General features: G+C 41.4%; 1 protein-coding gene across 1 annotated transcript in view; it reads right to left on the bottom strand.

Moving 5' to 3' along the window:
• Positions 1-26,427, bottom strand: part of PTPN3 (protein tyrosine phosphatase non-receptor type 3) — a 263,560-nt gene that overhangs the window by 55,004 nt on the left and 182,129 nt on the right. Inside the window, exons 8-11 of the mRNA XM_063451879.1 lie at positions 23,244-23,364; positions 15,529-15,616; positions 3,201-3,289; positions 1,535-1,598 (exon numbers count right to left, since the gene is read on the bottom strand). Of these exons, the coding sequence (XP_063307949.1) occupies positions 1,535-1,598; positions 3,201-3,289; positions 15,529-15,616; positions 23,244-23,364 (362 nt within the window). The remainder of the gene's footprint in view (positions 1-1,534; positions 1,599-3,200; positions 3,290-15,528; positions 15,617-23,243; positions 23,365-26,427) is intronic.

Below are 26,427 nucleotides of genomic sequence, written 5' to 3'. Positions count from 1 at the left end.
CCATGTCTCCCAGCCAGTGTCCCCATGTCTCCCAGCCAGTGTCCCCATGTCTCCCAGCCAGTGTCCCCATGTCTCCCAGTCAGTGTCCCCATGTCTCCCAGCCAGTGTCCCCATGTCTCCCAGCCAGTGTCCCCAGTGTCTGCGTCCCCATGTCTCCCAGTGTCTGCGTCCCCATGTCTCCCAGTGTCTGCGTCCCCATGTCTCCCAGTGTCTGCGTCCCCATGTCTCCCAGTGTCTGCGTCCCCATGTCTCCCAGTGTCTGCGTCCCCATGTCTCCCAGTGTCTGCGTCCCCATGTCTCCCAGTGTCTGCGTCCCCATGTCTCCCAGTGTCTGCGTCCCCATGTCTCCCAGTGTCTGCGTCCCCATGTCTCCCAGTGTCTGCGTCCCCATGTCTCCCAGTGTCTGCGTCCCCATGTCTCCCAGTGTCTGCGTCCCCATGTCTCCCAGTGTCTGCGTCCCCATGTCTCCCAGTGTCTGCGTCCCCATGTCTCCCAGTGTCTGCGTCCCCATGTCTCCCAGTGTCTGCGTCCCCATGTCTCCCAGTGTCTGCGTCCCCATGTCTCCCAGTGTCTGCGTCCCCATGTCTCCCAGTGTCTGCGTCCCCATGTCTCCCAGTGTCTGCGTCCCCATGTCTCCCAGTGTCTGCGTCCCCATGTCTCCCAGTGTCTGCGTCCCCATGTCTCTGTCCCTAGTGTCTGTGACCCCATTTCTTCCAGTGTCCTCAAATGTCTGTGTCCCCATGTCTCTCAGTGTCCCCATGTCTGTATCCACAAGTGCTACCATGTCTTCTAGTGTCCCCAAGTGTCTCAGTGCCCCCATGTCTCCAAGTATCTCTGTGTCCCCATGTATCCTAGTGACATGGGACACACTGAGACATGGGGACACTGGGAGAAATGGGGACACAGACACTGGGAGACTAGGGGACTGGGCGACATAGGGACACGGATGCCAGGCTGGCCTTCCAATTCTTTGGACAGACATACCCTTTTTTGGGGCATGTTCGCCCCTTCTGGCAGTTCTGGTCATGTGATTCGCATCAGTGGCCTACTTTTTTATCCCGCCCATTGGCTTACTGCTTCACTGGACACTGCTGTTGGTATGGATTTACTTGAAAGATGAAAGCATAAATTAGATAAAGAGATTAGCATAGAGTATGTGTTTTCTTATAGCTGCATCCCTTGAGTTTCCCTCCAACACCAACTCCATCAGATACATGACACTTGGGAGGTATGACTGTTTTAGTGTTTTTGGTCGATAAGATTCTGTAATTAGGCCCCATCATAATTATCAGCACAAGGCCAACTGGGCTCTTAATCCGGCCCTGACCATAACTACTAAAGCTCGGTTTATTATTTATTAAATTGCAAAGAAGCCATGTGTTGTTACACAGTTTTCTGATAAACCATCTAGGAGCAGTGTGACAAGAAACAGGATTTGCTACCCTCAAAATCTGGGTAACAGCATGTGCAAAGATGTAAAGGTTTGCATAATTCAAAAGCAACCTATAGATAACTATAACTTATATAAACTTACATGTTTTGCTCGTTGCTGTATGAAAAACCTTTTCCTTTTGAAGGAGATTTTGAGAATGTTTACCCTAAATAAAAGAGAAAAATACAATCTAAAATAAACAATTTATATAGTGTTATAACAACCTGAAAATATAATCTACCGCTGTGTTTTCAGTTTACACATGGCCTAAACAGATATTTACAGTAAAGTAAAAAATATTGCACTTTTGCAATAGCCAACTGTGTAACCCAAAATGGTCATTTGTGTCTGGAAAGGGGGAGGGGACGTCCAAAGAAGTGTTTTTTTGAAAGCATACCAGGATGACTGAAAGCATACCAGGATGACTGAAAGCATACCAGGATGACTGAAAGCATACCAGGATGACTGAATGCCTCTGTGGCTGGTCCTACTCAGGGATGACAATGCATAGAGTGCTAGTGACACTGAACCACTCTCTGCATGGTCCTAAATATGCCCTTGCATTGGTCTTCCTGGGGACATTTCCTTGGTGTAATCTTATATGAAATGTATACTAGGTGAAAATACTCAAACTCACAACAAGAGATACAGGGAAATAAATACAATGGGTTTTTCCCACCAAACAAATATGTGAAAAGCAAATAAATTGTAGCCTTAACCCCTTAAGGACCAAACTTCTGGAATAAAAGGGAATCATGACATGTCACACATGTCAAGTGTCCTTAAGGGGATAGCTTAACTGGAAACACAAAAAAAATGGATAATCTATCCAATGTGACTTATTTTCCTTTATATGGTTCTATATGTATTTCTTCATTTAGTAAATAAGCTCTAAGAAACTGTAAATTAGCCCAAAATTGGACATGTCACAAGGCACGGTTTAAATGGAAGATTTAAGTATAACCTAATTAAGAAGTTATGTTTTTGACATACATCAAACCTCGCCAAGCATTTATTGCTCTTCTGTGCATCCTTAGAAAAGATTATGAGTCTTTCATCTGCTTAGTGGAATTTCAATAATAATTGCTCTACAGAATACAAATGCCCTCCTACTTTTTATATCCTTTTAACTTAATCAAATGGATTTCATCAATGAAGTATGACTGAATAGTAAACTTATATATATTGTTCGTCCCAAAACTGCAATTAATCCCAATTTGGTCCAATTGGGTGATAATTTAAATTTTCGAACAAGGTGGTTCAGCTGAAATGATTTTTTCTGTTGTGCACAAATCCACTAAATGCTGGTTTATTTGTAAATCTATATTTTGTTAGTTGCTTTTTCTACAGTTTTTTTTTTTTTTTTTTTTTACAGCGAATTAAAATAACCTCTAGAACTAAATGTATAGTAAACCCACTAAAACTAAAATATTTCATTTTTGATCCAATACACATCTACACATATAGGATTCTGTTAAAAGATATACTCCAAATAGAAGCAACTGATGCAACTATTTGTTTTATGTATAAAGAGAAAATCTGAAACAATGTTCTATCTAGAAGTAATACAACCACAATGTATTTCTGTGGGATACTCCTGCTGACTGCTCCACTTTTAGCACATTGCCTCAAAATTGCTGTTTCTAAATAAGACCCAATGTAGTTGCAGCATTACTATGTGTGTTTGTTATGAAGGTCAACAGGTGGGTCTTACACACCTAGATAAAAACTAGGATAAAGGATTTCCTATTACACCACACTTACTAACCATGGATAGAAACTTGTGCAGATCTGTTTCCTGTACACAGCTATCCCACCTGAAGCAATTCCAATGAGTAGTTCTAAATTATGGAGATCCTGCAAAATAATAAAAAATAGGTTTCACTTTTGTTTTATGCCGACATCTTGCATAACTATGCTATTAAACTTATCTGACAAATTTAAATACTCAATCTGCATTTAAATAACAACAGTACAAGTCATTAAAGATGGAGAGTACTTCATTCTAGATGTAGATCTAGTAATTCCTACCCAATCATTGTGCCATTGATGATTCACACAAATAACAATTTGCATAAAAGTTTTGTTTTCTTTTATAGACAACCAAAACAAACCAATAATGGTTTACCACATCTGTGTTTTAAACAAGGGTAACCAGCAAGTGTTAGTGGGAATAAAAAGTGCGAGGATTAATTGAATTATAGACAAAATTATTAGAATACGTGTAGAGCTAATAAGCGTGAAAAGAGAAGAGCAGCACTACGGATATACCTTGGAAATAACAGGTTTACCCAGAATGCTTTCTCAATTATTTGCTAAACTAAAGGAACTGCCCCTTCTTCTTTGGGTAAAAGGATTAGACTAGCTCTCGAGTGTCCTTCAGCTTCTATCAAAAACATAGTTCTTACCTGCTGGGAATTTGTGTTCAAAGTTTTAGCTCTATAATCTCTGGACTCAATTAAAGAAAACCTGTCATGCACCAAAACAACTTTTTCTCTTTTGAAAGAGTATAAAATTAAATTTCGACATTGTGCTACCGTGTTTCCCCGAAAATAGGACCTACCCCGAAAATAAGCCCTAGCCGAATTTTCGGGGTGGGCTGCAATATAAGCCCTACCCCGAAAATAAGACCTAGGCATTTTACCTTTGGCGGGACTTCCTTCTTCTATGAGGAGGGGGAGGAGCGTTGCGGGCCGCGGCATCGCGCAGCGTGATGACGACGTGCGCAGCGTGATGACGACGTGCGCAGCGCCGTCAGTCTGCCTTCACGGATCTTCAGCGGAAGGATCCATTCCGGGCGGTGAGGCACCCAGTGGTCGGACTCTTTGAACTGTGAGTACATAACGGTATTTTATGTCTGGGACTTAATTAATTAAAGGGGGGGGGTGAATTAATTAAAGGGGGGGGGTGAATTAATTAAAGGGGGGGGTGAATTAATTAAAGGGAGGGTGGATTAATTAAAGGGGTGGTGGATTAATTAAAGGGGGGTGGATTAATTAGAGGGGGGTGTGGATTAATTAGAGGGGTGTGTGGATTAATTAGAGGGGGTGTGTGGATTAATTAGAGGGGGGGTGGATTAATTAGAGGGGTGTGTGGATTAATTAGAGGGGGTGTGGATTAGAGGGGGTGTGTGGATTAATTAGATGGGGTGGATTAATTAGAGGGGTGGATTTATTAAAGAGGGGGGGTGGATTAATTAAAGGGGTGGTGGATTAATTAAAGGGGTGGTGGATTAATTAGAGGGGGTGGATTAATTAGAGGGAGGGTGAATTAATTAGAGGGAGGGTGAATTAATTAAAGGGGGGTGGATTAATTAAAGGGGTGGTGGACTAATTAAAGGGGTGGTGGATTAATTAGAGGGGGGTGTGGATTAATTAAAGGGGCTGGATTAATTAGAGGGGGTGGATTTATTAAAGAGGGGGGTGGATTAATTAAAGGGGGGGTGGATTAATTAGAGAGGGTGGATTTATTAAAGGGGGGTGGATTTATTAAAGGGGGGTGGATTAATTAGAGGGGGTGGATTAATTAAAGGGGGGTGGATTAATTAAAGGGGGGGTTCAATGTACATACCGGTACTGTAAATAAATAAGCCCTACCCTGAAAATAAGCCCTAGTGTGTTTTGTGTGACTAAAATTAATATAAGACCCGGTCTTATTTTCGGAGAAACACGGTAGCAGTTTTTTTTTAACAAATGTATAAACTGGGAGAAAAACCTATTTAAAAAGAACAAATACGTATATCTTTCTGCTGTTAATCCATTCTTTGGCATAGACTCTACGCCAATGTTTTGATTGATAAAGAGAAGAGAAGAGACCACCCACAGGCATTCCTATACATAGTGATAACAGAGCATGTGCTGTGGAAATTCCCTAGCTGCTGCTGCTGGTGCTGGCTAGGGAGTATAGTAAGATAGTGATCGATGTCACTCCATTTAGATGCTGCCATGCTGGAAATTAAAGGAAAACAGTGTAAGGAATACAATGATGTATTCCTAACACTAACCTGTTCTTTAAGACTCGCAACCACCCTTTATTACCCAATTCCAGTGCAGAGGTCCCCGGACGCTGGTTCGTGGTCCACCTCCTCTGACGTAATCCAATTGAGTAAACCTAATGTGCATGCATAGTGGGTGCTGTGCGCGCATGAGGCCTTCCTCATAGGAAAGCATTGCATCAGCATTGATTTTTTGTTGTTTTTTTTAATCACAAAAGCCAAGTGGTAGAGTATATGGAGAGAGTGTGGCTAAAGGCTGTAGTGTGTGTGTGTGTGTGTGTGTCTAGACGAATTGGAGATTGAGAGTGTGTACAGGTGCTGTAGTGTGTTGATAGCGGATGATAATGTGTGCATTATGGGGCTGTAGTGTATGTGTGTATTGGGGATGTAGAGGGTGTTTGCATACAGGGGATTGAGTGTGTGCGTAGGGGATCAGGAGTGTGTGTTTAGGGAATGAAGTGTGTGCACAGATGGTGCAGTGTGTGCCTATAGGGGATCCAGTGTATGGGTAGGGAATCCAGAGTATATAGGCTGTACATAGGCTGTAGTGTGTGTGTGTGCAAGGAATGTGCTGTGTGTGTCTATAGGTCATCTAATGCTTGTACAGGGGGTCCAGAGTGTGCATAAGGGATGTAGTATATGTTTTTCTGTGGTGCAGTGTATGCCTATAGGCCCTATAGGCATCATGGAATCTAGTGTGTCTAGGTGAGCAATGTGTATGTGGGACTGTATTGTGGGTGGGGGGAGGGGGATCTGAGCAAATTAATATCTATGTTTTTCTTAATATCTATGTTTTTTAAAAAAAATAAATAAATAAATAAATAAACTCATTCCTCACTGCCGCGTCATAGTGTTTCTATGGTAACCCACCAGGCATTTGCCCAGTTTGCCCGATAGCCATTTCACAATGACAAATAAAGGCAAGATCTAGACTAAAGCATGCTGAGGTATTTCCAGATTATGTGGTTGTGCATAATAATAATAATAATAATAATCCCTCATCACCTGTTCCTCCTTCATTACATCAACTTTCCATTTTCAACTCTAACTCCCTTATTCAACCCATGTCTGTACTTTAATCAACCTTCCAAGTCCCTTTTTACGTGGCCCCTGATTACATTCCCACTCACTTTATTCTATTCTCCAAACCACTAAGCATCATTTTTTGTTTTTATACCAGTCAAGTCACTTGTAAATATTGGTATGTGCAGGAGAGCATGTGTGTCAGGACACCATCGTCAAAGTATAACCCTTACTATGGATGGTGCTGCCAGGAAGTCACCTTGACATAGGCAACAAGCAATTTATACATGTTTTTTGACATTTATGGGCACAGTATTCTAGGTGAGGTTTTTAAAAATATATTTAAAATAACAATAGTACTTCTATTTTCCTTCTTATACAATTTAAAATGCTCCATATTTCAATGTGAGATACAGTATTTATGACAGAAAATCTGTGTTTAATGATAAAGATACAAAGTGCAACAATAAATATTGCGATGAGAATGGGGTTTAATTGAGTAATTATTAACAAGGACTCTAGATGGTGCACTTTAATAATAAAACACCACCTTGTCTGACGCATTTGGTTTATTAAACACACAATATTGAATACAACTTTACTTTGCCTGATTTTATGAACTGCTAGTTTGTGCTGCCATAGTAACTTGATACAAATCTTGACATTTTTAGCACAATTACTGTGAAACACAAACAATCCTGAGACAGATACATCTATTAAAATTGTGTTTCGGTATATTTCAAAACATGATATCATATTGTAGTTCAATGATTTATATTAAATACAATTCCTATTTTTATTTTTTTGGATCCGACTGTCTTTCATGAATCTGAAGACCCTGTATTACTTGTTTTATCCTTGTGTTCCATCATTAAGCTAATTGCACTTTAGACCCCTTAAAAGCCAATAACTCTACATTAAACTCCACTGCCTAAATTTAAAAATACTGTTTAGTAGATATACCCCCAATAAAAATGTGTGCATTTAATTACGCATTTTTAAATTGGGATTATATCTAAAAACAGCTTGCAAGAGAAGCAGATCTCGTGTTTGCAAGCCCTTCTCTTCTAACCCAGCCCAGACTTTCTGTGGCTGTCCAATTACAGACTTCCCAATGCAGCTCAATGATTTGCTCAAGTATTTGCAGGGCAGGTGAACTGTGTAATTGCCTGCCTCTTGAGTTTAGATCAACTGAGCTAAACAAACTGGAAGCAACAGGACCTGTTGTCTGATTGACAGCCTGGGGTTGTAACAAGGCTGAAAGGAAAATATAGGCACCAGAGCAACTACAGCTAAATTTCTGGTGAGTATAGTCAGTCTCTGCAGCCTGTTTGCAGTATACACTATGCATCTCTATGAGGAAAGTTTAGTTTCTCCATGAAGTGCGTGGAGACGCTGACATTTCCTCATAGAGATTGATTCAGTGCATCTCTCAGCCTCCTTGATTATCTCAGCCAATCCAATGGTTTTCATATGGGAATGCATTGGATAGGCTGAGATCATCAATTCTGATGATGTCAGCCAAGAATTTGTATCGGAGGCAGGGCCAGCTCCAGCAGACTGGAAATAATGTAAGTTTTCTGATATTTAAAGTGGGTCAAGCCACCTAAATAATGGTTTTAACACTATAGGTCAGAAAAACTGTTTTGTGTTCCTGACCATATAGTGTCCCTGACCCTATAGTGTTTCTTTAATTTATAGAAGTGCTTCTTACTATTGAAATTGCAATTTATGTAAAATGTAGAAAAAAAGACGAAACACTCTTAACACAAAAAGCACTTCAGCTTGCTATGTGGGTCTGAAGTCTTCCTTTAAGCACCAATGGCATTTCAAACAGTCATTTGGACCTCCTGGCACCTTATGAACTTCATTAAGATTAAGTTGCTATGGTGCCCACCTCCCAGAGTGTTCCTTTAACCCCTTAAGGACACATGACATGTTTGACATGTCATGATTCCCTTATATTCCAGATGTTTGGTCCTTAAGGGGTTAAAGCAGCAAAATGGGGACAAAAAAATCCCAGAAGCACAGCAAATATGTTTACTATTTAACTGCACAACACAGAAAGCGTGAGAGGTTGTTAGAGATACGATTTGTAATCTCAGGAACATGGAGAACTTTTAATGGAGGCAAATAGTTTAAGAAACACAAGTCTGGGCCTATTAATCTATTTTAAGAGGATTAACATTTCACCAGTGCCATTCAGAGTTTACAAGGGATTCCTGTGGGAGAGACCATTGCCTGCATGAAAGGTATTTGGCAATCGACATTTCAGAAAATCCCAATGGAAAAGGGCACAGTCACTATGCAAGAATGTTTTTTTTTTTTTTTTTTTTACAACATTTCATTTGCTGGCACTGGCAAAAGGCTGCTTTTTAATGTGCTTTAATACAAATGCAATACCAACCACACATATGGACATTACTTTGCTAATTTCAAAAGCCCAGTTTTATGCAGGACTTTTTTTTTTTTTTTTTTTTGTATGTAGAAGCAGGAAGTACATTTCCACATTAAAACAAAATTTAAGTGTGGATGAATTTACACATACATTTCAGAAGATCACTTTCAACATGCATGTCAACAGTGTAATCTCAAAGTAGAGGATTCATGTAAAGATTGTATTGACACAGAGGCTTCTATTATGCTGCACTCTTTCCTTATTTCCCTCAGCAGCAAAGTAAAATAACATTAAATCAGTATGAATAGAAACCAGTAAATAACATGAGAGATATTTCTTCCTAGCAACAGGAACAGCCAATCTGCATCCTCTTCATAGCATAATAGGTTGTGTCCAGTATACTACTTCCTCCTTCTTTGCTGCTCCCTCAGTTAAGTGACACTGGGTCCCATGGTTCTTAACTGTGGGATCTTTTACTTTTATTCATATCCTTACTGTGGTTAATATATTATAGTTATTAAATTTTAAATGTAATATTTTCACATTTAGATTTATATAAATATATTTAGTTACTTCATTTTAACGTAATTTGATTTATTTACTTAATTTGCTTCAGTTATATGCCTTATTGTATATCCTTTCATAATTTCTTTACCTCTGACCTCTCTGGTCCCAAGATTGCCATCAATCGGGGCTCAGGGACGTCTTTATCCCTTGCACAGTGCTTGTGTGCCGTTTTTCCCTTTATTCATTTGTCTGGCCACCGCTCTGCCCCCAACTGCCGGAAATATAAGTTGAGGTTTAGTTATAGTGGCCGGACAGCTCTTGCGTTTTCCTACTACAATTGCTATTTTTTTTTTACTATTGTGAGTACTTTCATTTTCTCACCCGGTTTATTATTACTTTTTACTATTATTACCCCCCTCCACAGGTATTTTTACTTTATTTATTCCCTTAGGGAATATTCCCTTGTCTGTATATTTATGATGCAGTCTGACATGATCTTTATGTGCCTTCTGGGACTACAGCAAACATGGAGATTACTTTAAAAGCCTCTCCAGGTATCTCTGGAGATGAGGCTGAGTTTTTCTGATGATTTTACTGCTCCTGCTGATATGCAGGCTTTAATTGGCACTTCCATGTCAAAAGCAATGATGAAGGCCCTGGTGTCAGTGATGGGGGTTATGTCTGATTCACTTTCACAGACATTTGCCCAGGCCTTGTTACACTTACTCAGGTGGCAGATCCTGTACTCACACCTGCTCCACCTCAGCCTGGCCGCAAGACCTCATATAAGGCTAAACGCTCCTTCAAAACAATAGAGATGGACAGTACCATACCTGTTAAAGATGGCACGATTGATTTATCACCACGCAAAAGAGCCACTAGCCAGGCAAAATTGGCTAGACTTTGGAAATGGGCAAAAGCTTAACTGAACTCTGTATGAGCTCAGGGATATTCAGGAGGATTTCCCCGAGTCCTGTATGAAGGATTCTGAGGATCTTTCTGATCCAGACACACAGGCAAAATGTTTTCTCTTTGTGGACAACTTTGTAAAAGAATTGGGCTTCTTTCTCCACACATTGACAGCTCTAGATAAAGCGCAATCCAAGATGCGCAAGCTATTTCACCCTAGAGTTTTTGCTGGGGCCAGAAAAGCCAGGAGCCATCCGTCCAGCTGAATTAACAGAAATTCTTTTAGACAGAACCAAGGCTCTTATACTTGCTGAGACAATTTCTTTGAACAACACACTACACCAACCTTCTTTACATAATGTTGTTCGTGGCCCAAGAGGTGCTCTTTCAGGATGAAGACCTTATGGTAAGTCTTCACAATCTCCATTCTTCCCTACTGACAGTAGGGGGCAGACTCACACATTTTTCACATGCATGGACCCTCATTTCATCAGATGTTTGGGTTCTTCACAGTGTGAAAGGTTATTGTATAGACTTCCTTTCTCTACCTGTTCAATGCTCCCCACCAAGGAAAATCGTTTTTTCCCCAACGAGACGCAGACAAAACAAGCCATTGTAGAGATTCCGGCCCATACCCTGTGTTATCTGAGCAAAAAAAGTGGAGGTGTCCCTCCAGTAATAAATTTGAGACAGCTCAACACTTATGAGGCCTATCAGCACTTCAAAGATGGAAGGAGTGCATTGCTTAAGGGATCTTCTCCAACCAGCAGATTGGATGGCCAAATTTGATGTGCAGGATGCATATCTCACAGTGCCTATCACAGTCCAACATCAAGACTTCCTGCAGTTCACATGGCAGGGCAAGAAATTGAGGTTCAAGTGCCTCCCATTCGGACTGTCTTTGGTTCAATTGTGCTTCACCAAGCTCATGAAACCTGGTCGGAGAGTACGTCTTATTTTGACGGCATTTGAATTCTGGCTCAGTCTATTCAACTAATCCGGACCCACTTGGCATGGCCTTTGACTCTGTTACAGAACCTAGACCCCCTGACCAATTGGGAGAGATCCATTATCGATCCTACGCAACTAATCAAATTTCTGGGTCTTATTGTAGATTCTTCCCTTCAAACGCTACACTTTCCGGTGGCAAAACTAGCCAATATCAAGAAGGAGATTAGGCAAACACTAGCAACCTCTCAACTCTCTCTCAAACAACTGTTGAGCATGATATGCCTTCTAGCAGCATCTATACTGGCCATTTTCCTTTTCGCTATGGAGCCCTACAGCGATTACAAAGATTAATCTCAAGGGCAGGGCATCATACACGGATATGGTAACTCTGGACTCAGAAGCAAAGGACAAACTCTAATGGTGGCTTGTTCACATGGAAGCTTGGAAGGAATGTGACATATTCTGTAAAATTCCACATTTGATAATCAAATCTGATGCAAGTTTGCATGGTTGGGGCACTCGATGCGGAAATATTTCCACCAGAGGCAGATGGTCAGATCTGGAATCAACACTCCACATCAATTGTTTGGAATTTCTGGCCGGTTCCTTTGCAGTCCGCAGTTTCTCCCCAACTCAAGCCCAATGTGCTATCCTTCTGAAGATGGACAATGTGTCAGCTGTGCGCTACATCAACCTGAGAGGCACAAAATACAAAATTCTGGAGAACATGGCTCAAGATTTCTGGCAATTTTGCCTGATGTACGGCATTTCAGTCATGGCGTAATACATTCAAGATCTCTCTAACACTACGGCGGACTGGTATTCACACCACCTCAGAGATTCCAGTGACTGGCACTTGGATTCCACGGTCTTCCAAGACATATGGAACCTATGGGGTCTGTTATAAATAGCCCTTTTCACTCAATGCTCAACTTCCTTGTTTTTCAGTTGGAGACCAGATCTGACAGCACTGGCTACAAATGCTTTCTCCTTAGATTGGTCTTCTTCAAGGAATTACACTTTTCCGCCCTATGCATCGATTCCGCATTGCATTTTCCATCTACGACACCAATCCAAGAGGAGGGAACCATTGTGATCCTGACTCCTATAACGCCGTCCCAACCATGGTTCCTTCCACTTCAGGAGATGGCTATCAACCTTCCACGTCTCCTTCAACCTCTTGAGGGCCTTCTTCAGGATCTGGACGGTCTGACTCATATATTTGTTCTCCAAGGCCTTTTGCATCTCATGATGTGGTTGATTTCAGGGCACCTTGCTTGGTCGAGGGAGTTTCACAACCAACTCTCTGACTTATCAAGGGCACATGGGCACCCAACACAAGACAGGCTTGGAGCAGATGGCATAGTTGGTACATGGTGTGACAAACGCCCTGTAGTCTGGTCAATTGCCACGAGCTCCTGGAGGAGAATACTTGCCAGCTTCCTGCCTCACGACTATGGGCCCTGCAATATACCTTGCCCAATGCACTTCAAAAGGCTCCATTCATGAAATTTCTTGTACTTTTGTACTCCAGAAAGAGAAACCGACCATTAGCCCTGATTCCCTGGAACTGTTTTGGGCATAGGACCATGTGCACGGTCGGTCAAATAATTGACTTCCATGAAACTCCCGAACCCCTGAACCAATCTGGGTGATTTTTGGATATGTTGGTCATGCAGATTGGGGCTATCAGGGGATGTTTGTGGGGTTTTTATGTGTTTTGGGGGTATTCGTGGGGATTTTGTTATATTGCCTGTTTCTGTACTGAGAGATAATTCAATTATATGTTTGTGTGCTCCGGTAATTATCTCTAAGGCACAGGGGAGGAGTATGTTAGATGTTTGCTTGTAACTAGTCTCCTCTCAGGTCCAGAAGGAGGGATTATCCTGTTTTGTGTGGGAGTATAATGGGTGTGTTTACTGTGTCCCTGTATTGTATAAAAGCAGGCCATTGAGCCTGGAATAAACATATTTGCTTTACCCCTTCATAAAGTCTAGGCTGATGTTTGAGGGATTGGAGAGCTATAATCACTACTCTGCTGGAAACATAAGAGCTATTATCACTCCAGAAAGAAACCGATCGTTAGCCCTGATTTCATGGAACTGATTTGGGCATAGGAGCATGTGCACGATCAGTCAAATAATTGACTTCCATGAAAATTCCAAACCCCTGGACAGATCTTGGTGATTTTTGGATATGTAGGTCACCCAAATTGGGGCTATTAGATGTAACTTTTGTGGGGGTTTTATGTGTTTTGGGGTATTTTGGGGGGTTTGTTTTATTGTCTGTTTCTGTACTGAGAGATAATGCAATTATATCTTTGTGTGCTCACGTAATTATCTCTCAGGCACAGGGGAAGAGTTTGTTAGATGTTTGCCACAGGTCCAAGGGGTGGGATTATCCTGTTTTGTGCGGGAGTGTTTACTGTGTCCCTGTATTGTATAAAAGCAGGCTATTGAGCCTGGAGTAAACAAACACATTTGTTTTACCCTTCATCAAGTCTAGGCTGATGTTTGAGGACTTGGGAGCTATAATCACTATATCACTTGGGATTTGGGAGACTTACAGCAGATATACTCTGCCGGAGTAGAGGGAATCTATTATACATGGAATGAAATTTGGATCCCATATCAGCTCCTTTTGTGTCTGTTCTCCATTTTCTGACTTCTCTGTATGATAAAGGTAAAGTCTATCACACCAAGAACCTTACCGCTCATCCATTTTCATTATAGTGTCAGTAAAACAAAGCGTTAAAACCCCCTTCAGCAGCTTACCTTATTCCAGCACCGGCGCTGGTGACCTCTCCTCCCGTCCGACGTCAACTCCCCCGTCCGATGTCAGCGGAGCCGAATGTGCATGGAGGTTCTCTGCGATGGAGGTATAATATGCCCCCAGCGTCGCAGATGCGCCTCTAGTGGCTGTCTGGAAGACTGCCACTAGAGGCTGGCTTAACCCCAAATGTAAGCATCGCAGTTTCTCTGAAACTGCTATGTTTGCATCTGAAGGGTTAAAACCTGAGGGACCTGGCACCCAGACCACTTCATTGAGCAGAAGTGGTCTGGGTGACTATAGTGTCCCTTTAACATGAGGTAAAGTCATGATTGTATTAATGACATGGAGGCGAGTATTCTCCCTCCCTCCCAACCATGGAGGTTTGGTCTTTTCTGGGTAAGTTGACTTCACATTAAGTCTTTTTTGATTACTGGGTTTTATCCTTGATAATGTCTGTTAAGTAGAGATGTCCCGAACAGTTCGCCGGGAACTGTTCGCCGGCGAACATAGCTTGTTCGCGGTCGCCGCGGCGGGCGAACATATGCAATGTTCGGTCCGCCCCTTATTTGTCATGGAGGTGGGAGGGTCTGGGAGGGAGGGTCTGCTGCTGATTGGCTGGAATGTGTCTGCTGACTGTGAGGTACAGGGTCAAAGTTTACTCAATGATGACGAATAGGGGGCGGACGGAACATCGCATATGTTCGCCCGCCGCGGCGACCGCGAACAAGCTATGTTCGCCGGCGAACAGTTCCCGGCGAACTGTTCGGGACATCTCTACTGTTAAGGTTTGCCTAAGCTGAATTTCATGTTATGTGTATATATATATATATATATATATATATATATATATATATATATATATATATATATATATGATATTCCATGTAATGCGATTTTATGCATAAATCCAGTTTTAAACATTGATATTACCATATTCTCCTCTCTCTTACAGCTTGACTTTGAGGTCCAGGTTAAGGCTCAGATACCATCTTATTGGAGCCCCCCTTTTCGCTTGGATTTGTTGTCCTTGTTCGGGATTGCAAGAAAGAGGAAGTAGTATACAGGACACCGCCTATTATGCTATGAAGAGGATGCTGATTGGCTGTTCCTGTTGCTAGGAAGATATACCTCTCATGTTATTTACTGGTTTCTATTCATACTGATTTAATGTTCTTTTACTTTGCTGGTGAGGGAAATAAAGAAAGAGTGCAGCATAATAGAAGCTTCTGTGTCATTAATAAAATCATGACTTTACGTCATGTTAATACTAAAATCTTTGCATTCTACCATAACCATATGTATTTTCCTTTTAAGTAAACATCATGATTGGCTAATTCAATACATGACACCAACAGAGCTCACTGCAGAAGTAGCAAGTCTTGGGATTTGTAGCAAACACAGGAACTTGAAATATGATTTTTTGTTTATGTATTACAACACTGAACAATTAAGTCCCTTAGGAAAGTACTTATTAATAACATTTTCACTAATACATCTAGTTTTACTTTCTGAACGGTTAAATGCAATGTAAATCAAACATACTCTACCACCGTGCAGTTCAACTCCATAGAATTCAAGTGTTCTTGCAATATTAATGTAGCATGACTCTGCTTCTGTTTGTCCAAGACCACTGGCAAAAAAAAAAATTATAATAATAAAAAAGTATAATTTAACCTGTATTGCCGAAAGGCGAACAATTAATTCAAACAGACATTCTGTATTCTAAGATCAAATAAAAGAAATGAATAAAGCTACTGTGTTTAATTACACTGGTATGCAAGACATTAATGGGGATTTATCAGGGCAACTATATGTGCTCTTCTGGGGAAAAGAGCTAAAGATCACCATAAAAACAAACAAACAAAAAAACCAATAGAATGCCTCTTAACATTTATTTTTTAGCACCCAAATGTGCACTTGTCTTGCCATGATAAATCATAACCATAATGTGGAACACACAGCCAGGTAATGGACATCTATAAATAAAAATAAACATAACAATGACAATGTATTTAGCTAGACTGGATATATTTGATTATTTATTGCCTTTTTAAGGGTCACTCCAACTTTTGAAGTGGTCATGGTGGTAGGAGTCAGTATGTGCAGGGTTTCAGCTTGAAACACTGCACATATTGAGTTATTGGCAATTATGTGCCAATAACAAGTTGCACCCTTCAGCACGCATGACTTAGGCAGCTCAGAACTCTTCCGGGCTGTCTAATGCCAAGTCTGTGCATAACTCACATCTGTTATCAGCCCACACTGCATGCTGACAACAGATGTAAAAAAAAATTCCCCTTGCAGGCAGAGGGCCTGCAACGGGAAGCTAGCTCTCCCCTCCCATCCTCTTTGTGCTCCCTCACATCTCATTCTGTACTCATTGGTGGGGGCTTTTTGTTTTTTGAACTCCTCTAACGGAGCTCAGTATTCAGCCTGAATATCTCCGTTAATATCCCTCATTTTCCAACACATCACCTTCAATGATTACAGCAGCTCACCCAAACGTCAACATTGATGAAGGGTGAAAACAAAAGATACTTTATTTGGTTAAAATGTAAATATTTATCCACAGACAACCGGCAGTGGGTCGTAAACTGAAACAACGGAGCTCCCACCAGGCACCTCCGTGTCTGGGATATAACTAGTTTAAGAAATGTTGGTCTAATTAGCCTCTAGACAATAAGGTGCATTAACTTTTTCCTATCTTATCTCTGCCATTCCCTCATATATCCTTAAATTCTAATTCCCTTTCATCTGCCTTTTCCTTGATTTTGTTTTTAACACCCCAATGATTCTCCACCCACAATCTGCTTTATCTAACCCCAGATTCTCTCCTTTATCTCCTGGGCCCCATATATTAGTGAAACAGCTACACCCAGGACTCACAGCACCCAACCCTGCAGGACTTGCCATAAGCAGAGCATTTCTGGATGATCGCTTCCCACCCACCCTACCCCACGGTAATTATTACATTTATAGATAGCTCAAATAACCTAGCTTTCCTGTTAAACCAATTATGTCCACCAAGCCCTTAACACCCAAAATAGCTATACTCTCACAGTACCTCTTTAACCCTTAACCCTCCTAACCACAGCTCTTAAAAACCCAGCACCTACTCTCATACTAATGTTCTCACTTCTATTTTTCACTTTCTCTCTCACTTCCCTCTTCATTAAAACCACTCTATAATTTTACTTACCTGCTCCTGCTAACACCATCTTCATTGCTCCCTCTCTGCTCCCCTCATCTCTGTATTCATAACATGCACTTTACTCATATGTATCCAGTCTTTCTCCACACACCCCTCCTAAATACCTTAAATACAAGCTCTCATCCCCAACATTTAAATCGCACCTTCTCTTCCTTTCCTTCCTACTACTCCTAGCAGCAGGTGATGTCTCTCCAAACCCTGGTCCGTCCACTACTCAGCTACCTGGTACAAACACCCGAAACCACAGCAACCTAATACCCATTCCATGTAATTCTCACTATAATTCCTCTTTTAAAGCTGCCCTCTGGAATGCACGCTCTGTGTGTAGCACCTTTAAATCTACTTCCATCCATGACCTATTTATCTCACACTCCCTAAACCTACTTGCACTAACAGAAACATGGCTCTCTCCCTCAGATACTGCTACCCCTGCCTCACTATCCTTTTTGGGTAAAGTCTTCACTTTACCCACAATCCAAGACAAGCAGAGATTAAAGGTGGCGGTGTAGGTTTTGCTCCTTTAAAACCCTGCCCACCCCCCCCCCCCTTCCCTCTCTTTCCCATCATTTGAAATTCATTCAATTCGCCTTTTCAAACCCTTCTCTGCTAACATTGCGGTTATCTATCGTCCCCCTGGTTCCCCTCTCCTCTTCCTTGACCACTTTGCTGCCAGGCTACCCTACTTCCTCTCTTCCAACATTCCATCTCTAATTCTTGGAGACTTCAATATTCCCATTAACCCACCTTTAACCCCAGCAGCCTCTAAACTACCGTATATACTCGAGTATAAGCCGACCCGAATATAAGCCGAGGCCCCTAATTTTACCTCAAAAAACTGGGAAAACTTATTGACTCGAGTATAAGACTAGGGTGGGAAACGCAGCAGCTGCTGGTAAATTTCTAAATAAAATTAGATCCTAAAAAAATTATATTAATTGAATATTTATTTACAGTGTGTGTATATAATGAATGCAGTGTGTGTGTATGAGAATGCAGTGTGTGTGTATGAGAATGCAGTGTGTGTGTATGAGAATGCAGTGTGTGTGTGTATGAGAATGCAGTGTGTGTGTATGAGAATGCAGTGTGTATATGAGTGCAGTGTGTATATGAGTGCAGTGTGTATATGAGTGCAGTGTGTATATGAGTGCAGTGTGTGTATATGAATGCAGTGTGTGTATATGAATGCAGTGTGTATATGAGTGCAGTGTGTATATGAATACAGTGTGTGTGTATGAGTGCAGTGTGTGTGTATGCAAATGCTGTGTATGAGTGGTGTGTGTGTGAGAATGATGTGTGTGTGTGTGTGTATGAATGCAGTGTGTGTGTATGAATGCAGTGTGTGTGTATGAATGCAGTGTGTGTGTATGAGTGCAGTGTGTGTGTGTGTGTATGAGTGCAGTGTGTGTGTATGAATGCTGTGTGCGTGTATGAATGCTGTGTGCGTGTATGAATGCTGTGTGCGTGTATGAATGCTGTGTGTATGAGTGCAGTGTGTGTGTGTATGAATGCAGTGTGTGTGTATGAATGGTGTGTGTGTGTATGAATGCAGTGTGTGTGCATGATTGCAGTGTGTGTGCATGAATGCAGTGTGTGTGTGTATGAGTGCAGTGTGTGTGTATGAATGCAGTGTGTGTGTGTATGTGTGTGTGTAATGCAGAGTGTGATGCAGAGCCTTGGTGGGGGGTGGGCATTTTTATTTTTTAATTATTATTTTAATATTTTTTTGTTTCATTACATTTTTTTATTATTATTTTTTATTTTATTATTATTTTTTATTTTATTATTATTATTTTTTTTTATTTATTATTATTAATATATATAAATTTTTTCGTCCCCCCTCCCTGCTTGCTAGCTGGCCAGGGAGGGGGGCTCTCCTTCCCTGGTGGTCCAGTGGATGGGCACTGTGTAGGAGGGGGCTGTGGGGGCTGCAGAGAGATGTTACTTACCTTTCCTGCAGCTCCTGTCAGCTCTCTCCTCCTCCGCTGGTCCGTTCAGCACCTCGGTCAGCTCCCAGTGTAAATCTCGCGAGAGCCACGGCTCTCGCGAGACTTACACTGGGAGCTGACAGAGGGAGCTGCACAGACCGCGCGGAGGAGGAGAGAGCTGACAGGAGCTGCAGGAAAGGTAAGTAACATCTCTCTGCAGCCCCCACAGCCCCCTGTCTGTATTATGGCAATGCAAATTGCCATAATACAGACTCTGACTCGAGTATAAGCCGAGTTGGGGTTTTTCAGCACAAAAAATGTGCTGAAAAACTCGGCTTATACTCGAGTATATACGGTACTTTCAATTACTTCCTCCCTTGGACTATTGCAGTGGGCTAATTCTCCCACTCATGTAGCTGGCAAAACCCTTGACCTTATTTTCTCTTATTCATGTACATTATCTAATATCCGCAACACCCCATTTCCTCTCTCTGATCACCACCTCTTATCGTTTGCTCTCAATTACCCCCTCACCCAACAACCTCAGCCTAACCCCCCTCAGCTCAGGAGGAACCTTAACTCTATTGACCTCCAGCAGCTGTCAGCTGACATTGATTCACAACTGCTTTCCATCCCTTCCCTCTCCTGTCCCTCACTGGCCATCTTCACATATAACATTACCCTCACATCTGCCTTGAACGCTGCAGCCCCACTCCAAACATGCACCTCGAGGAGGACACGACCCCAACCTTGGCATAATAAATTAACACGCTATATGCAGAGTTGCTCCCGTTGTGCTGAACGCTCCTGGAGGAACTCCCGCACCCAGGCAGACTTTCTCCATTATAGATTCATGTTGCTTTCATACAGCACAGCCCTTGCCCTCGCCAAACAGTCCTACTTTTCCTCTCTCATTAGTTCATGCTCCCGCAATCCCAGACGTCTCTTTGACACCTTTAATTCCCTTCTCCGCCCTGCTGTGGCCACCCCCCAAACTAACTTTACAGCTGATAGCTTTGCATGTTACTTTACTGACAAGATTGAACAGCTAAGGAAACAATTCTCCCCTCCTTGCCGTTCTCTTTCTCAACCACACATAAATCATGCTTTCCCTACCCTGCAGACTTTCTCCCCGGCTACTGAACAAGAGGTGGCTGCGCTTCTTCATTCATCTCGCCCCACCACTTGCCCGCTCGATCCTGTCCCATCTCACCTCATCAGATCTCTCTCCCCTTGTCTTGTGCCTACCCTAACACACATCTTTAACTGCTCTCTCTCTTCTGGCACTGTTCCTGCTGACCTTAAACTTGCCATTATATTACCTATCCTGAAAAAAACATCTCTTGACCCATCCTTCCCCTCTAACTATCGTCCCATATCCCTGCTCCCTTTCTCATCAAAGCTTTTGGAAAGACTTCCTTAATTCTAACTCTCTCCTTGACCCTCTTCAGTCTGGCTTCCGTCCTCTCCACTCTACTGAGACCGCTCTTATCAAAGTGACGAATGACCTAATCTCCGCTAAATCCATAGGTCACTACTCCATATTAATTCTCCTTGACCTCTCTGCTGCCTTTGACACCGTTGATCATGCTCTCCTCCTTCAAATTCTTCAATCGCTCGGTCTCTGTGACTCTGTCCTCTCTTGGTTTTCCTCCTGTCTCTCCCAACGCTCATTCAGTGTCTCGTTTTCCAAGGATACCTCCTCCCCTCGTCCTGTCTCGGTTGGAGTTCCCCAAGGCTCTGTCCTTGGTCTCCTTCTATTTTCTCTTTATACTGCCTCTCTTGGAAAACGTATTGCCTCTTTTGGAATCCACTACCACCTGTACGCTGATGACACTCAGATATACCTCTCCTCCCCGGACCTCTCCCCTGCCATCCTGCAACGTGTCACTGATTGCCTTTCTTCCATCTCTGACTGGATGTCATCACGCTTTCTCAAACTTAACCTCTCTAAAACTGAACTCCTTGTCTTTCCTCCTCCTCCTAATACTGATCCTCCTCTCTCGCTCTCCCTTCAAGTCAGTGATAACCACATAAGTCCATCCCTGCAAGCGCGCTGTCTTGGCGTCATACTTGACTCTGGTCTCACCTTTGAGTCTCACATCCAGTTTGTTGCCAAGTCCTGTAGGTTCCAACTCAAAAACATAGCCCGCATCTAACCCTTTCTTACGCAAGATGCTACCAAGGAGCTTGTCCATGCTCTAGTAATTTCCCGCATGGACTACTGTAACCCTCTACTGATTGGTCTCCCCAAAATCCATATTGCCCCGCTACAGTCTGTAGCGGGTCTGTATGAATGCTGCAGCTAGACTGATTTTCCTCTCTAGTCGGTCCTCTCACACCTCGCCCCTCTGCCAGGCCTGTATCCTACAGGAGTCAATTCAAAGTGTTAACCCATACAATTCCAGCCCCTCTTATATCTCGTAACTGACCCCTCCTTGTACCCTCCGCTCTGCCTGTGGCCACCTCCTGACCGCTGCTCGCACCCGTACGGCCAACTCACGCTTGCAGGACTTCTCGCGGCCGGCTCCTCTCCTATGGAATAGCTTGCCTACTGCCATCAGACTCTCCCCTAGTCTTCAATCATTTAAAAAGGGCCTTAAAACCCATCTCTTCAGGAAAGCTTATGGCCTCCCAGAGTAATCTCTACCTTAAATACCTGTCTCTTGCTCTCTCCTATGGGACAGTGCTTTGCTCTCTCCTCCAGCTCTGCTTTACTCCTACTTGATATTTCCTGTCCTAATGTTTCTAATACCCCACCTACTATAGTCTGTAAGCTCGTTTGAGCAGGGTCCACTTCAACCTATTATACCCTGTAAGTTTTCTTGTAATTGTCCTATTTATTGTTACATCCCCCCCCCCCCCCTCTCAATATATTGTAAAGCGCTACGGAATCTGTTGGCGCTATATAAATGGAAATAATAATAATAATAATAACAGAATATCCCCAAAATACACACAAAAAAAACATCACCAAACAATATCCCAAGACAGATTGCCCTCGAGCATTCTAACTGGCAAAATAGCACCATGATCTGTCACAAGGGGTCAGAAATACCTCAGCTTAAAGTTTTATCAGGCGGTTTTAAAGTTCCTATTCACTTGGCAACTCCACCGAGTTTACAAGTTGGTCCCAGTAGGGCACATGGAACTCTTTACAACCTATCAGTATGTAGAAGTCTGGTCTAGGCAGGCCAGCCTGTGTTTCCCTGTCACCCTGTGCCCCCAATAAGCACAGGGTGACTTAGACATAAGAATTGACTGGGAAACTTTGAAAAGGTGCCCCCCATGACTATATATTTATTTAAGTATGTATTATTTTATTGTGCTATAAAGATATAGCACTTTTTCAAAGTTACCGACCGTGGCACTAACTACGCTTCCAGAACAGCATGCTCCCCCGACCTGCTGTGTTGCCGCTCTGTTGCTGGCTCATTTGTATTCACAAGCTACCTACTGTGGAAGTAGGTATTGGCACCAGATGTGGAGGGTTTAGCTCTCTTAACGATCTGGCCTCTGGACCACTTCCTGCAGCATTGATTAATAATTCACCTTGATCTTCAGCATCCTTTGGATTGGTGGTGGGGACCACCCAAGAAAGGTACTGTGAACGCTGTGTGACTTATTATTTTATTTTTAGACACAGGCCTGTAGTCCGTTAATAATTGTTTTAACAGTGTAACATTTACACTGCAGTGTTTGAGCTATATAGTCCTTTTTATTATGTTTTTTTATGTACATAACCCTTTTTGCCTCTCATTCACCACTTAGTTCATATGACCCTTTTCAGTTTATGTTGCTACAGAGGGTTGTTACATACCCGAAAGTGTTACATTTTATTTAAAACAATCTTTTTTGATGAATTTATGTTTAGGCACTAAAAATAGCATTTGATATATTAACAGGAAAGACTCCCCAGTTCAGCTATGCTTTAGGTTTGGTTATTTTGCATTTAAATTTTAAATTCCCACTTTAATAAATAGCAGTACTGATTAAAAAAAACAAAAAGGTACTACTTTAAGAGTCCTAAGTCAACAACTGTGTCTGAAAAACGTGCTAAACTATCTGGTAATTTATATATGAATACATATGTTGCAGACTAGTTGAAAAAGAAGACTTACCTGTGTTGCTTGTGTAGCGTTTCAACTTTGCTTAAGAAGTCATTGTCTTGATCTGGAATAAAATTACAATTGGAGAGATGTCCGGGAAAGTGTTCTGAAGAATTGTGATCTCCAAACTCAGCTATTGAAAAAGAACAAAATGTTATAATGTATATCTTCAATTACTGTTAAAACCAAGGATTTCAAGTCTTGACAATGTAATTTTCATATTTCATTATGATATAAAATTCTATGAAAAACAGAACACTTATAGGCACTGTGAATTGAATATCAGTGGCAAGAAATGTGATGAATATTTAGCTTAAATACGAAGTTTGTATAAAATGTAAGCAGTTTTTCCTCTGTGTGTAAATAACTCAAATAATAAAAATACGAAGCAAAAGTCCTTTTTTCAATACTCGTGGGAAAAAAAATCAAAGAGTATATTAGATGTTAGATCATCTGCACTGCTAGAAGACACCTTGGAACTGTCCACATGTATTCGAAAAAAATAATTGCCCTAAACACCTTTATGGTTAATACATTAGGTGTGAAATACTAATAAGGAAAGCAAATGATGCACCTTTGCTCTGTCTGCAACCTTTTCAGCAGTGATCAAGTGGGAGGAAGCAGAAATGTATGTTCACATGCTGCACTAGATAAAATCTGACAGGGCATGGTGACAGATTTATTGTCACACACTGTGGCACTAGTGAGTTACCTCAATATTTCCAGTAAAGACAGTATATGTATTGTTAAGGAATGACATGTGGCATAGGGAACCCGAGAATGTCCCAGCACAGTGGCTCTTGCCATCAACCTCTCTTATTGGTAGGGATGTGCATGGGCAAAAAAATTAGGTTCAGACTTCTTAAATTCGGGACTTCGGCAGTTGCCTATCCTTACTCCTAACCCTACCCCCACCCCTAACCAGCCCAACCCCACCCCTAACCCAACACTAACCTTACCCTAACCCTACCCCTAAACCTAACCATACCCCTAGTATGGTTAGGGTAGGGTTGTGGTTAGGGTTAGATTCCTGTCATCATTCCCTTAATTTTCCCTCCCTCTCCTGTTTTGTCACTTTTCAGAAATCCGAAGCACTTTTCAGACGCAGCCAAATGTCCGAATAGCCGAAATTCCGAAATTCGTCCGAATCTAAATTCGGACAGAAACAAATTGCACATGTCTACTTATTGGTCTTTATAAAACAGACCACAGCTCTATGTGAGATTAAGTATGGTTACATTGTAAAATCAGGAGAGAAAAATACAGAGGAGGTCAATAGAGTGTAAGGGAAAGAGGGCAATAAAGAGTTCTATAATCTTCATGCAGACCTAGCAGTCTAAATGAGAAGCAATAAGGAGACTGGTAGGCTTTTATAACACTACTAATATAACAACACGACAGAAACAGTTAGGGTTAACAATATGTTCTGTTAATTTTTATTTTTAGTACACAGTTATTATTTTTTTAATCATGTTAAAGGGATTGGCTAGTAGTAAAATAAATTTTAATACAATTCAGCACTGGTATACAACATAACAAATACTTTTAACAGATACCAAACAACTAGTAAAACTGTTTATTTTGTCATTCTGCCATTACAAGAACATACTAAACATGAACATTGGCACCCAAATACAAAATGGGTTTTGTTCTTTCTAAACATTATCCATGATCTCAGAGTGCTGATGATTTAAGTTATGTCACACATTCTACAACCAAGGCCAGTTGACAAAGGCTTGTAAAGAAATTTTTGTATCTGTAAAAGTAGTACAATTTCCGAAATACATTTTATCCCACAGCAACAGCTACTCCCACGCCCTGATCTTTTAGTTTTGTAATTTTCCAGATTTTTTAAACAGTGTTCAAAGCCGCTTAATTCCTATTCAAACTATAAAAATAATATTAACATTTTGGCAAATTCCGTTGGCCTGCAGCCACACAACCCATCCTACAATGAGGCAATTCTCGATAACTATGCACTGGTTTTTAAATTAAGAAACAATAAAATTAAAAACGTGGTTACTTTTTTAATGTAGTCAGCGTCTTTGAAAAAAATGTATAAAGCTGGGTGATTTAGCATGATTCACAAGTGGTTCCTGTACACAGCTGCTCTCCATTGGTGGTCAAAGACCCACTACATCAAAAGTAACAAAAAGGTCTATTTCCTAATTTCACTGAATGCTTTTTCAAAACATAAAAAAAAAAAAAACTTTCAGTGACAGATAAGGAGGGGAATCACAAAAGAATCCCAAAAGATTTTCTCAAAATAGTCTGCAAATATAATCATTCATTTCCCACAGATGTTTTCGAAAAATAAAATATTTTTGCCTTGAAAATAATTTTGGGAGCTTTATGTATTGCCTGGTGTTGCTAGTGTAAGTTTATGTCAGATAATAACATATGCAAGAGAATTGCAGTTCATTTAGGAAAGAAATAAACCCAAAGTTAACCCAATTAGCATTTTTAGCCCAGAGTTTGAAGTGCTTGTAGGGTTAGCTCAAATGTATCACTTTTGTTGATGGTGGACATCATGTACATCCAAACCTGTTATTGTCCAATCCTACAATCATAGATTACAATTTTAAGTCCAATGCTGCTAGCCTGACCTTAAAAGTTCCTCACCTTTGTAATTCATAAGATACTTAGTATGAGTGTGTGGCGAAAGGGACCTTTTGGAGGGGACTGATTGCCAGCCTCATGCCATCGGACTGTGGCCCCTGGGAGATTGGGCACTTTAAAAACAGCATTTGGGGCTTATGGAGTTCTATTGGACTGTGTATGGCCCTTGTTAAGCTTACCCCATGGCGATTTTATTCTGTTCATGGGATCTGAGCGCAGTTTAGATATATTGAGCGCTCAGATCCAAGCTATCTGGGGATAGGTTGAATGTGGGGGTTCTGTTCAGTATGATAGGAATTATGTATTTGTATGTGTTTTTACTGTTGTTGTAAATGGAGATATTTTCTGTATGCTGGAGATAATTGGCTTACCACACCCAAGCCATGCTTGCAGTTGGTCAAAAAGGGATTTCCAACTAACTTTTGAACCACTGGACCAATTTGTATGATTTTGACATATGTTTGTATTTGGAGTATGCTGATTCTGAAATTGTAAGTTGTATGTGAATGTGATGTATACCTTTAAAGTTATGAATATTGTGTAAAATTGTGTATTTTCCTGCCTGTGATAATTACGT

Source organism: Pelobates fuscus, chromosome 4, assembly GCF_036172605.1.
Source record: "Pelobates fuscus isolate aPelFus1 chromosome 4, aPelFus1.pri, whole genome shotgun sequence".
Classification (NCBI taxonomy): Eukaryota; Metazoa; Chordata; class Amphibia; order Anura; family Pelobatidae; genus Pelobates; species Pelobates fuscus.
Note: the sequence above shows the minus strand (reverse complement) of the source record. Positions and strands in the feature narration are given on the sequence as shown.